The sequence below is a fragment of the Tupaia chinensis genome, unplaced genomic scaffold, assembly GCF_000334495.1.
Source record: "Tupaia chinensis unplaced genomic scaffold, TupChi_1.0 Scaffold143705_1, whole genome shotgun sequence".
Classification (NCBI taxonomy): Eukaryota; Metazoa; Chordata; class Mammalia; order Scandentia; family Tupaiidae; genus Tupaia; species Tupaia belangeri.
The window spans coordinates 561,157-575,578 of NW_006203553.1; the positions used below are offsets into that span (position 1 = coordinate 561,157).

A 14,422-nucleotide genomic window follows, 5' to 3' on the forward strand; every position below is an offset into this window, starting at 1 on the left:
TTCCCTTTCTCTGTCTCTCGCTGGCCAACGCACAAGACCTACAATAGACTGAAACAAAACTGGGTGGTAACGGGGTGGTTCAGGAGAACTGGCCAACAGGGGAAGGAGTCCTGGACTCGGCCTGAAAAGCACAGGGTACATGTGCATGCCTGCCCAAGATCCCTAAAGAAGGAGAGATAGAGAAGGGATTGCAACAATGGCCATTCCCACTGGGGGTGGGGGCGCCTTCGCACTTTCCCTCTCCCTCTCTGGGCTCCCTCTGGCAAAATAAAAAAATAAATAAATAAATTTAAAAAAAAAGGAGGAGGAGGTGAAGGCAGCAGGCTCCTTGGTAGTTACCGCACTGGACTCCCACAGGGCTCACCTCAGTTGGAGTCCAGGACCTGATGTCTTGAAAAGCACACTGGGCGTGCGGATGTGTGTGCCCAAAATCCCAGGAGAAGAATGAAGAAAGGATTGCGGCCTGGCCATCCCCGATTTCTCTTTCCTTCTGTCTCCAATGACTGCACATGCAAAAACCTTTAAAAAAAGTGTAATACTTTGTGAATTAAAAACTACACACGAATGTACATATAAACACACGAATGTACATATATTCATATTACTAAAGCTGACTTTCTAAAAACATTTCTTTATACATGTAAAACTAGCCAGATAAGTAAAAAAGATTCTGATAATGGAAAGAGAGGCTTGATTTTCATTTAGGGGGAGAATCAGCTTCCGTTTTTCTGACTGGCATTGCCCACATGGGCTTCCTAAGCATCTGTCTCCTTTCCCTCCAATCTGGTTAAAACTCGAAATGTCCCCCTCTTGGTCAGAAATTCCTCTGTGCAGTGAGTACTGGTTCTTTATTGTAGTGGGAGAGTGAAGATTCTCCCCATAACTATGCTACCTATGTTCCAGAAGGAATTTCTAACACTGGATTTAAATGCTTCTGGATTCAGACCCCAGCCCGCCCTCTGGGCTTTCTTCTACCTACCGCACGTGCTCTGGCCGCTCTGACTTGGTCCTACGCATTGCCTGATCCCCTTGGGATGCAGCCTCTTCCCTCCCACCCCCAGTCTCCATCCAGATGCACATTCTCTTTCCAAATCCCGGAGAATGAATTAATCTCTCATAATAATTAATAGGTGGGCAGACACATATACTGAAAGGCCCCATGGACCCACACAAATGCTCACTTGGGGAATTGACACATGCAAAATAACAGCTGAGGTGTGAGTTTATGGATATGTGAGATTTCAACCGGACCGTACAAGCAAAACCAACGTGATCAAAAGCGCGAAATGGCGAGCAGGCCGCGTCAGCAACAGGGCAGTGGCTGGATGGTACTCGCAAATGGTATTTCAATGCTGCAGGATTCAGTAAACTGGGGTTAGTGCGAGAGGATACGATAGACGAGAATGAAGATGTGAAGGAAGCCGTAAGAAGACTCCCCGAGAACCTTTACAATGACAGGATGCTTCGCACTAAGAGAGCCCCGGACCTGACCACGAGGCAGCCGATCTTGCCTAAAGAGCAGTGGACAAAACATGAGGAGGAGAATTTCCACCTTGAACCATATCTGAAAGAGATTATTCGAGAAAGAAAAAAGAGAGAAGAGTGGGCAAAGTAACTAGATTGCAATCGAGGATGCGGTTGTTCTTAAAGTATTATGAAGTGGGGGTCGAACCTGAAAAATTTAATTTAAAAATAATTTGGTCAGCAGGTGTATTACTTTAAATAAATGTCTATTATATAAAAAAAAAAAGCACACCTCACTAGTGTATTGGTAGGAGCCAATGCCAGACCAGCACTGCTTTTTAGCTACACCATGGGTGTGTGAACTTGCCAGAAAGACAGACAGAAAGCAAGAAATCACCCAGCAGGTGGCAATAGGCATACTGCAATTCCTTCCCCCCCCTTCTCTCAGGATCTTGGGCATACATGCAATCACACCTGGTGATCAGCACTGCTTTTAAAGGCAACATTGTCCCAAGGCTGGTTTTCCCCTGTTTCCTAAAAATTTGAATAACAGTTACAGCAAGTGCTTAGACTTCACCAAGGATTCCGAATGAACTTCTAGTTCTTTTATACCTCTCTTTAGGCTTCCTTGTACATATCTTTTTTTATTTTATTTTTTGAAGAGTTTATGCTATAGGGCATGTGCACTCACCAGAGAGAGAAAGAGCCAGAGATACAGAAAGCAAGAAATCCCCCCCCAAGGGGGATGGCCACACCGCCAATCCCTTCTCCTCCATTCTCCTCTCAGGATCTTGGGCACATACGCACACGTGCCCGCTATGAGTTTAAGCCACTGGGTCCGGGACTTGAATCACAGTTGACTACACGGGAGTCCAGCGACATAGCCATTACGCTATCTGCTGGTCCCCCTTGTGCATATCTTTAACAGAGGAAACTGTATTCATGCATGTTTGACTTTCTTCCTAGGTGACATACTTTTGAAGGTCAGGAAGCATGTCCCATCCAGAACTTACATACCCAGTACCTGCAGAATGGTAGGGTTTCAGTAAACATTCATGGAATTTAATAAAATCTGATCTGTGCTCTGAAAACCTGCATTGTGGAAACCAGATGGTGGTGCAGCTCTGTGAGGCTGACCCACGGGGGAAGGATCGAAGTTCAAGTCCCCAAAACCTCCCAGAACACATAAGGCATGCAATTGCACCACCATGATCTGGGGCTGGCTGAGGCCGGTGTGGATTGCAGCACAGAGACCTTGATGGGAGTGCTGTCTCTCTGACTCATGGAAAAAAGACATTTTCAAGAAAAGCTGGACTGTACTTAATTCCACAGTTAGAGATCCAGCCTTGATAGAAAGGGAAAATGCAATACAAGGTTACTATAGTCAAATACAAGGCTACTATAGTCAAAGAGTGATTCAGACTTATATACGACTCCTTCCTGATTATTCATTTAGTAGATGTTAAGGAGGTCCTTTAATATTTGCAAACCTTAAAGTGGTGTTCCTCGCTGTTTTGCTGAGATTTTCCAGAGACTAGAGAGCAGAGGGCTCTGAAATCAGAAAGCAGAGATACTTGAGGAAGATGAGAAAGATCAAATCTTCTGCCCTAACAATCAGATCTTGCTGACCAAGCCAGAGGTGAAAACATCAACCCTGACATCACGTCTTCTCCATGGGACCAACCAAAGAATTGATGAACTTCTGTGTCGGGAAAAACTCCAGCCTGACTTCCCTTTTAAAAAAATCCTTCCTAGACCAGGACTTTGGAGATGGTCTTGAGACAATTAGCCCTCCATCTTCCCAGATCACTCACTTCCCGAATAAAGCGAATTTTCCTTTCCACCAACCTTTGTCACGAGCATTGGTTTCCAATCAGTGAGCATCCAAACTTTGGGCCCAGATTTCAGTAACAATGCCAATTATTTTTAGTCCTTTTTAAAAGATCTTTTCAACTTTTGTCAACATTTTAAAGCGTTCTTTCAATAATGTTTTTGTTATTATAATTAAGCTTAGACCTGGAAAACAATGCTGCTATAGTGCTTCCTGCATCACTATGATCTTAAAATATATATATTTTTTCTTTTAAGGGAGATTTTTGCTATAGGGTATGTGTGCTCACCAGAGAGACAGAGAGATAAAAAGCAAAAAATCACCACCTGGTGGGATGCTACGCCGCAATCCCTTCTCTTCCATTCTCTTCTCGTGATCTTGGATATGCACTGCCCGGGTCTGGAACTTGATCTGAGGTTGACTACGTGAGGATCCAACAATGCAACCACTATGCCATCTGCTGATCCCTAAGAATAATTTTAACCGTTCCCCTGCTATTTCCTGTTAACGATTCATGCCCATACCCCACACGTGACGTCCATTTCAGTAATTCATTACAGATAGCCTTTCTTCCTGCTATGTCACATGGTTTTACTTCAACATGTTGCATCTTCCTGCAAACCAATACTACGAAGTTTATGCATCCCAACTATTTCTTCTCTTGTACCAAGATTTCAGGGTTTTCCTACTGTTGGGATTATTAAGTAGCTTCCAATTTTTGTGCATTTTATCTTGCCTTAGAATTTAACTTTTTAATAACGTTTCAGCAATTTCAGTTTGACCTTAATTTTTCAGTTTGTCTTCGATGTTTTTGTATTTCGACTTTTGGTGAGAGTAAAGCAGGCCAGTTTTAGGTTTAACAGAAAGGTAGCCATTTTGAAATTAAGAACGGCCTCTATCAAGAACATCTGACCAAGTGCTGAGTCAAAGGGAGATCAGTTTGAGGAACAGTCAGATGAGAAACCAAGAATGAGCATTCGAAGGAATCAGGATAGTTACCAGGGAAAGTGAATGACTGACTGTACTGAGTAGTTCACACGTGCTTGTATCTTGTACTGATAAATACCGTGAACATGTTGACCTTTTCGAGTCAGTTTGATGGTGCTCGACGACGGTCTCTGTATACAGGTTACAAAAACAAATTCCCTTCTCAAAAAAAAAAAAGCGGCATTTGTGACCAAGAAATTTTACATGTTTAATAACAATGCAGATATAAATCAAGGACAAATCTGAGGGAAAAGCACACAGAGTATATTAAAAATACACAAAAGAAATTTAGTTCAAATAGTCTTTTTTCTTTTTTTTTTTTTTGGAGAGGTTTTTGCTATAGGGCGCGTGCACTCGCCAGACAGAGAGAGACAGAGAGACAGAAAGCAGGAAATCACCCCCCAGGGAGAGTGGCCACGCCACAATCCCCTCTCCTCCATTCTCCTCTCGGGATCTTGGGCACGCACGCACACGCGCCTGGCGTGAGTTTAAGCCACCGGGTCCGGGACTCGAACCGCGGTCGACCACGTGGGAGTCCAGCGACATAGCCATTACGCCAATTGCTGGTCCCAGTTCAAATAGTCTTTTAGAAAAACTTTCCAACTAGTCAAACGTTGAAGGAATTCTCATTTCGAAAAAAAAAAAAGGGTTAAGTTATATAGCTATACATTACCAACTGTGAAATTAAACTGATACACATTACAACTGCAAAACTTGAGGTTTTATAAGTGAAATGCAGATTTTAGTCTTACTTCAACCCACTCAGGGTCAGCCCTATAGCACAGAGGTTGAGCACTGTGCACTGGGAACCAGATCCCACATGCAGGCCATGGTTCAAATCCTAGCTCAGGAGACTTGAAAAACATGCCAGGCAGGTACACCTGCATGCCTAAAATCCTGACAGGATGGAGAAACGGAGGGAAAAGGATTGCTGCACGACCACATACCACTGAGAGGGCTCTCCCTCTCTGGTAAGCATACATGCCCACTGGCATCTTCAGAAATCCATTCCAAGATTTAAGATGAAGGGAGGAACATCTCACAATTTTTAGTATGTATCTGGTTGTCAAAATAGTGTGCTACCTTCAGAGAATTGAAATTTCTGTCTTCTTCAAAACTGGTTGTCTTTTTTTTAAAAACAGAAAGCCATTTTTTGCTATTTGGTAAAATAAAACAATTAGTGAGATGGGATCTGTAAAAGTTCGACTAGAATTTTACCAAAAGTTTTAACTCTTTAATTAATAAGATTACAAACAGGTAAGTATTTAGGAAGTGACTGGGAGACACAAAGACGTTTTCAAGTATTTATTGTAAATGTTATATTTGTATATGTATATATACACAAACAAAAAAATTTTAGAAACTAATGAAATTCAGTTAATAAACCTATTATTAAACTTTATTATGAAAGGTTATGAAAAATTTTTAAGTGCTTAAAATTATATTGTCCATACCATTTCTCCCAAAGTAAAAATTCATTTTTTAACACAGCTGAGATAACTCAGACAGGACACTTTTTGTATTTATCTAAGAAAACCTTTTCTTTCTTCTTTTCTTCACCCTAATTTCTATGAAAATATTAGTGTCAACAGAGACATGATCCAGCACACTTTAGTGAATGTAAACATTCTAAATGATTTATAGCAAGCTTTGAAAAATCAGACTTCAAACTTAAAGTGCTCATGAAATTCTCAAGTGGTTTTACAACAGCTCAGTTGATTAACAATAGATGCTCAGTGCTTTACTATAGCCATGAATCAACATATTTGATTAGAGCTATTAAATACCTCGTACCTGAAAGCATACAATAATTTAAAATAATGCTACTGCAAAAAGGATGCCATGCTTTAACAAGAGATTTCATAATAGAAATTCTATTAAATTAATTCTTCTAATAGTAATTATCTATAGTTGAAAGATCATAAAAATGGAAACTGATAACTGTGTGTGAACACACACACACTCTTTTAGAGTATTTTGTACTTTCAAAATAATATTACATCTTAATCGTGATTTTTGTGCACTCTTCTGAAGACGGGATAGTTCACGTAGTGAATGAGACGAGACTCTAGTATATGGTGATGATTAATCCGTGCAACACGAAAAAATGTTAAGATATTATTGGCAGCTAATCGACTTTCATAGGTATTAGGTTGTCACATGTTCAACCAGAAACTACGTTAACGATAACTAAAGTGGGAAATTCACAGTTAAGTGCATGATGACAGGCGGACATCCATACAGTTCATCGCTGCAGTAACACGGTCAACATAAGACAGGCCACGTCGAGGGCATCACCCTCACAGAGGGCCGAGTAAGACAGTCAAAGACGGAAACGGAAATGTTACCCCAAATTCCCTGGATTTACTTCATCTCCTTGTATTTCTCAACCCACACACTCGGTTTTTGCTTTTCTGTGTTAGTAAAGTTTGTCTTGTACTTTGTTTTCATTCAGAGTTCTGACCGGAAGAAAGGCTTTTCAAGAAAATATCAGGAAAAAAAAATGTATTCTCAGTTCCCTGAAGACATTTGCAAAAAGGAAGATAAAAAAATCAAGTGAGGGAGCTATATAAAGGCGGTGCTGGGGCAGGGCGAGCAGGAATTAAATTTCCCTGAGATGATATTTTCGGCTGTGGTGGAGGTGGCCTGTGAGGGGGAAAAAGACAGTTAATTGTGTGTCTGGACTAAATGAAGCAATGCTGTACTCACCACCAGCTCAACATAACAGCTTCAACCCTTTTGTCAAGAGGCGAGGGTCCTTTATATTACTAAGGTGATATTCAATGGTTAAGGGCCTCTAATTAGAATCTATAATAGAAAAACTACCTTAAATTAATATCAGTAGTCAACAGTGTTGTATGAAAGTTTGAGTTCATATGTTTTTAAAAAAGAATAGCATATGAAGGGCCAGCAGGTAACATGGTAGTTAAGACACTGAATTCCTACATGGCCAGCTGAGGTTTGAGTCCTGGACCCAGCAGCTTGAAACTCATACCAGGTGCATGTACATACATGTCCCAAATCCCAAAGGGACAATGGAGGAGAAGGGATTGTGGCATGGCCATCCCCATGGAGGGAGATTTCTCACTTTCTCTCTGTCTCTCTGGCAAGAGCACATACCCTATAACAAAAAGCTCTCTTTAAAAAAAATAGCATATGAAATTGTAAAGACAAATTATAAAGGACAAGTGAAGATACTAACTGGATAAAGCAATTTTCGGTGTTATAAAAATGACTGGTGAGTGTAACCTAGCTAACTCAGTGTTAATATATGCAGAGTTGAAATTCCAGCTTCCTCAAATATGATATCCACTCTGAGAATCAAACCCACCATTACTTCTATACCTGCCCATCTTAATCTTCATTTTCAACCTGTGGGCACCCTCCCTTATCCTCTTCATCCAGTTCTAGAATGCCATTACAACACTACCTGATGAATATTTGTCTCACAATTTATATATTCCTTTCTTGATCCTCAGTTGGATTTCAACACACTCTTATTGCACAGTGATCGTTCTATATGGGCCAACATGGCAGTGCCCTGGCAATGCAAGGCTCTGTGATGTTGAAGCCACATGGCGAGGTCCTAAGTTCACGTCCAGAGGTCTCCCTATACACACTGGGCTTCTGTGTGCACATGCCTGTAATGCTGACTGAGAGGCTAGGGGTGGAAAACAGTGTGAAGAATAGGTTGATGATGGCTGTCTCTCTCCTCTCTCTCAATAAACTTTTTTTTCTCCTCAAGGGTACTTGCACCCACGAGAGAGAAACAGAGCAACAGAGAAAGCTTCCTCCAACAGGGCACAGACACGCCGTCATCACTTCTCCATTACTCCATCCTGTTGAGATTTGGGGCAGACACGCACAAGCACCCAGCATGCTTTTCAAGGCACCACGGCCAGGATTCAAGTGATATGATCAACTATCGGGGATCCAGCCGCCTTAACCACCATGCCAGCTGGCCAGCCCAGGATCTGGCTCCCTTAGCACCAGGACACCAGCCCAATAAACTTGACAACAAAGAGGCAGAGAGATTACATTAGGACACTCGATGTTGCAATCCAATTGTAATTTGTGAGGCTTATGGGAGAAGGAGGGGCTGGATGCATTTTATGTGATGCAAAATGTAGTAACACACTTTCTAAATCTTTCCCCTCTATTTCAAGCTCATCCATTGAGTCAGGTCTTGTCCTTTTTAGCTCTAGAAGTTGCATGGATTCTTTTTTTAGTTTTTAACTCTGTGCTGAAATGATCAAACGTAAACTTTTTTTAAAGAGATTTTTTGCTTTAGAGCATGTGTATTCAGCAGAGAGAGAGAGACAGTGAGAGGGAAAGTAAGAAATCACTCCCTAGGGCGGATGGCCATGCCACAATCCCTTCTCCATTCTCCTCCCAGTATCTTGGGCACACGTGTACATGTGCACAACAGGATTTTCAAGACACCAGGTCCAGGACTCGATCCTCAGTTGGTCATGTGGGAGTCCAGCAACATAACCACTACATCATCTGCTATCTCCCATCTTAACTATTAATTCCATGGCAATATCATTACATTTACTGCAAAAGCCCATGTCTGATTTAACTGGATACCTTCTTAATCAGCTACTATGACCTGATGGTTTTATGGTTTTTATCACATTTTCTGTCCTTACATGCTTGGCTTTTTGACTGAGGGCTAAATATTAAAAACTGTAGAAATCAGTTGAGAGTCCAGTTCACACTCACACTGAGGTCCCAACACAAAGTTTGGGATGTTTGCCAGGGAACCTCCCCTCTGCCTTGTGAGTCTTCTGAAAGCGCTCCTCGGCTTCCTTGCCTCTCGGCTGTAACTCTCAGAGAGCTGGACACCTCCAGGACAGAGCAGTGATCCCCAAAGCTGGGATCACCTCTAGACTCCCTTCCTTTCCCGGATCTTCTCCATATAATGCTCACTTCCTTGGTCTCCTATACCTTCAAGCACGTATGTCTATATTCTTCTAACATCTAGCTTTTCTAGCTATTCTCGGTGGAAAGGCTGGGCCAACCCACCTGCGTTCCTATGGCTGGTTATTACAAGGTCCCTTATGTTTGAAACTGACACACACCAAAGGCTGCCTGCAGCAGCAGATGGTAGCTCTTGCTCAGGCTTCTTTAAAATTGCATTTTGACACTGCACTCATATAAAAAAATTTACATAAAAATTCTAAAAAAGCCTTTCTGCAAGTCATGGTCTATCTAGATTTTCAGCAATAAATACCTTAGCAGTGCTAAATTAAATTAAAATACAAGGGAAATGTTCAGACATTAACCCTTGGGTTTTATTCTAGCCACGTAATCAAAGCCGATTCACTTCCGACCTGGATGGGAACTGCGGAGGCTGCCGGGATGCATGAGCTGGTACCGGAAATCTGTTTGCATAGACAGGCTAAAAAGGAAAGATAATATGAAAGTTACAACCATGATGCAGTCACAAATAGATTTCTACATAGTTTTGTTACTTTCTATATAAAAATAATTCATATACTTAAAAATCGATGGAGTACTTTTAATTCTGATATTTAAAAATATTTCTCTTATTCAACCTGTCTTTACCACAAATACTTAACTCATTTAAGATTTTTTTTAATCTAATAATATTAAAGTGCTATAATCTTGGTTTGAATCAACTGCCTTGGTAAAGCCGTAATACATTTCTATGTCAATCCATGTCAATGTATTTTAAATAAAACCTTACAAAAAGTTACTGCCAAATCTATACAGTACCTAACTGTTAGAGAAAACCACTAATTTAGAATCCTTGATTGCAGAATTCATGATATTCTTCCTTGATGAAGTAGCAGAGATGAAGTATGACAAGGTGAGACCATGGATGATGCATTACTATGCAAAATACATGGCCAACCCAACAACTAAGTAGCAAACAAATAACCCAGCGAAAAAATGGGCAAGAAAACCTGAGCAGACATTTCTCCAAGGAAAACATACATATGGCCAACTGGGATGTGAAACATTGGCCAACATTACCAATAACTTGAAAATGCTAATCAGAAACTACAATGACGAGGTTCCTGGCCTAACCCAAACACAGGCCAGACGCTGTGGCATGCAACTACGGTCCAAGCTAACCACAAGGCCAGGCCAAGAAGATTGCAGTATGGTGAGACCACACAAGAACCCTCCTCCCACCCAATCAATCAGTATTTTAAAGAAAGACAATGAGCTATCACCTCACAAACATCAGAAGGGCCACTATCAAAAGAACAGAAAATAACAAGAGTTGATGAAGACATGGAGAAATTGAAACCCAGTGCACTGTTGGTAGGAATAGAAAATGGTGCACTCATTTTGGAAAACAATATGGACTGTCTTCATAGAATTAAAAATAGAAGCGCTCTATAATCCCGCAATCCACTGCTAGGTATATTTTCTAAAGAACGGAAAGCAGGATCTTGAAGACATCCTTGCAACCCCATATTCACCACAGCAGATTCACAATAGCCAAGAGATGCAAACAACCTGAAAGTCCACTGAAAGGAGACCAGATAAAGGATGTTGGGATATGCCTATGACAGAATGTTACGTGGGCATGACAAAGATGGGACTTTTGTCACATCTTACTAACGTGTACCGCAAGGTTGAACTTTGAGTACATTATGCTAAGTGAAGTAAGCCGGTCACAAAGCAGATACACTGCATGATTTCACGAATAAGGACTATCTAAGACACTGAAAATCATAGAGAATAGAAAGGTGATTGCCAAGGGCCAAGAGGGCAAGAGTACGTACAGAATTTCAGTGTTGCAGAGACCTGGACATCTGTAGCACAATGACCTGAACACACTTAACGCTATTGCACTGTACATGTAAAAATGACAGTGGTAAACTTAATGTTACCATTTTTTTTAATTTGCTATAGGCATGTGAACTCACTTGAGACAGACAGAGAGTGGCAAGTGAGAAAACATCCCTCAGGGAGAATGGTCACACCATAATCCCTTCTCCTCTATTCTCTTCTCAGGATTTTGGACACACACACACACACACACACATGTGCACATACAGGGTGTCTCTCACGCTGCTGGGTCTGGGCCTCAAACTGCACAGAAGGCCACCTGGGATCCAGCCACCCCAACTACCACGCAACCAGCTGGCCTAATTTTAATGATTTTTTTTATCACAATAAAAAAAAATCTTGAAAAAATAGTTACAAAGGCAAAATTTTATTTTAAATATATTTTGCCACAATAAAATAAGGAAAAAAATTACCAAGGATGAAGAATATACATATAATTTCTAACTAGCATGCACGGGAGCTGTGCAACTGTCTCATGTACAAAGGGATATGGAAGTCTCAAAGATACATGATAAGGGGGAAAGGATTTAAGAATTTTTGTTCCCTTTTTATAAAGGAAAATGGGGCAGGATAAGGAGAAAAATTGTGTGTGTGTGTGTGTGTGTGTGTGTGTGTGTGTGTGTACAGGTATATGAACATGAAGGAGATATAATAATTTCACCTCCATTAATTGTAAAGAATTTGAAAGTCTGACAATACCAAGTGTTGGCAAAGATGTGACTCAACAGAAATGCTTAGACACTACCGATGACACAATCATCCCATGATATAATCACCTAATGGTGAATAAGCATTTTGACATTTTCCAGTGAAGATTCACATGTCTTTCAGGCCAGCAATTTATTCCTATATGCCATAGATCGGTGTGTCCGAAACAATTTTCCGCAGTGATGGCAATGTTCTATGTCTGTCTGCGCTGTCGGGTACGGTGGCCAGCAGCCACATGTTCAGTGTGGTTAGTAGGACAGAGGAACTAAACTCTTAATTTTATATGAAATTTAAATAGTTACATATGGCTAGTAACTACTATACTAGCAAGTCCTAGAACACACACACACACAAAACACACACACACACACACACACACACACACACGCAAAGACATCTACAAAATACTCACTTCAGCCTTGTACATAGTAACAAAAGACTGGACTCTGATAATAGGAAAATGGATTTTAAAACTATGTGGTATTTACGTAACATAATAATACCAACAGGAAAAGACATCAAGAATCTCTTGCTTTGAAACCAAGATGGAGGAATGACACAGGACCTGGGTTAACACCACTGTGTTCTATGTCTGCTCTATTCCTGTTTTCAGCACCTGGCTTCCCTACGGCATGCTACCAAGGACCTGCTGATATTCCTTTAACAAACTTATGCTTAAAACAGTATCTATTTATCCAACTGCCTATCTATCCATATTAATCTTTAAACATGAAAGACTTCAATACAGTAAAGAAAAAGAAATCTTCATTTCAACTTACAACTTCTCTAGGCGGACTCACTGGAGGGACATGCCGAGGAGCACTCACTGGCTGTCTAGAAACATTGGCTTGATTTTTGCCATCTGATCTGAAAGAGACAATTACTTCTGAGCTGAATTAAGATGAAAACATTTCTATAGGACACATTACATGTGCCCTGCATTTTTCCAAATACAGAACAGTGATGTCAGTAGCTACAGTAACAGTTACAATAGACAGCTGAAATTCTTATGGCTTTTTTTTTTTTTAAGTTTTTGCCATAGGATATGTGTGCTTGTCATAGAGAGACAGAGAGTAGAAAAGAGAATTCACCCCCCAGGGGAATGGCCACACCACAATCCCTTCATTCTCCTCTCGGGATTTGGGGCATACATGCACATGCACTCAGCATAATTTTCAAACCCCTGGGTCCAGGACTTGAACCACAGTTGGCCATGTGGGAGTCTAACACCTTAATCACTATGCCACCTGCTGGCCCCTTGGCATGTCTACTAGCTTTCATATGTATTTAATCTTTACATTATTACGAAGTATTATGAAGTACATTTCCATTAAATGAACTAAATTCTAAGGAATTAAGGATTTGCCCAATCGGTCAGTATTCTCTAACTTTTCTCCTCAAACCTTCCTAAAATAGAGGAGAATGAAGTATACATATCCTTGGGTTATTCTCAAAGGTGTCATTCTAAAACTTAGGAAGTCCAGCAAACAGTTCAGCCCAGGCTGGCTGGACTGAAATCAGCTAAGTTCAGACACACTGAGGGACCAGCAAGTCAGATAAGCAGAGGTGTCTGGGCGACAGCTGTGCTCACAAACTTAACCGAGGAAGATGCCGGGGGGGTTATCTGCACAGGCTGTCAATCAGAAGTGAGAGAGGAAGTAAGAGAAAGAGGAAGCCTCAGAAGATAAATCTATTTTAGAATGTAATAAAAATTATGGCTAATGGGGCCAGCAGATGGCATAGCAATTACATTGCTGGATTCCCACATGGCCAGGCAGTTCGAGTACTAGACCTGGTGGCTTGAAAATGATGCTGGGCACAGGTGTGTGCATTCCCAAGATCCCAAGGGAATGGAGAAGAGACAAGTGTGGCCGTCCCTCCCCCAACATGGGGGGGGGTGGATTTCTCACTGTCTCTGACTCTCTGTCTCTCTCTGGTGAATGTATGTGCCCTGAAGCAAAAACACACACACAGGTATTATCAGGACACCGGGAAGATTTGATATAGTAAGCAATTAAGAACTGAAAAACTCTTCCTCTACAGGAACTGACACTTGAAATTAAGACACAGATGACAATTTTCAACACTTATGTCTTTTATCTCTAGTTCATATTTTAGTCTTTAAGTAGGAAGCCCAAATCAGAGAGAGCCCTGCTTACCCCTTTATCAGAAATGGCTGTTAAGAAAAATAAAATATTCACTCTCCATTAGGAATTTCAGTAAAACAATGTCTTGAACAAATTTTTTAGTACTCAATGTTTCTGGACATTCTCTTTGATAGCAAAAATCAATTTTAAATAGAAAAAAAAAGAAAGAAATGTCTGTGAAGCAAAATGAACCCTATTATTTGCAGCAGCAGTTCGGTCACTGTGATTCTTAACCCTGCCCTGTGACAAGTGGTGGCTTCGTCACACACCCGCATGTTTAACTCACCCGTAACTTAGGGTTCTAAGTTATCTCATAACCCTCATATGGCAGAGCTGGCAGTCCTTTAAACATGGGGTTCTAAGTAATCTCTCTGTTGTTTTTAACAAAAGATAACTGAGAACCCCATGTTTAAAGGACTGCCAGCCTCGATGGTAAGATGATCAGCATCATTAC

At 41.0% G+C, this 14,422-nt stretch overlaps 1 protein-coding gene and 1 pseudogene across 2 annotated transcripts in view; one reads left to right on the forward strand and one right to left on the reverse strand.

Moving 5' to 3' along the window:
• The window catches only part of LOC106733417 (cytochrome b-c1 complex subunit 7 pseudogene), a 2,208-nt pseudogene extending 593 nt beyond the window's left edge, over positions 1-1,615 (forward strand).
• A 3,957-nt stretch (positions 1,616-5,572) lies between these two features.
• ADAM9 (ADAM metallopeptidase domain 9) overlaps positions 5,573-14,422 on the reverse strand; it is a 91,861-nt gene continuing 83,011 nt past the window's right edge. Inside the window, exons 20-22 of one of the 2 annotated variants that reach the window (XM_006164745.2) lie at positions 12,601-12,688; positions 9,619-9,686; positions 5,573-6,928 (exon numbers count right to left, since the gene is read on the reverse strand). In XM_006164745.2, the coding sequence (XP_006164807.1) occupies positions 6,835-6,928; positions 9,619-9,686; positions 12,601-12,688 (250 nt within the window). In that variant the 3' untranslated portion in view covers positions 5,573-6,834. The remainder of the gene's footprint in view (positions 6,929-9,618; positions 9,687-12,600; positions 12,689-14,422) is intronic. The other variant, XM_027766811.1, reaches the window with a different exon arrangement.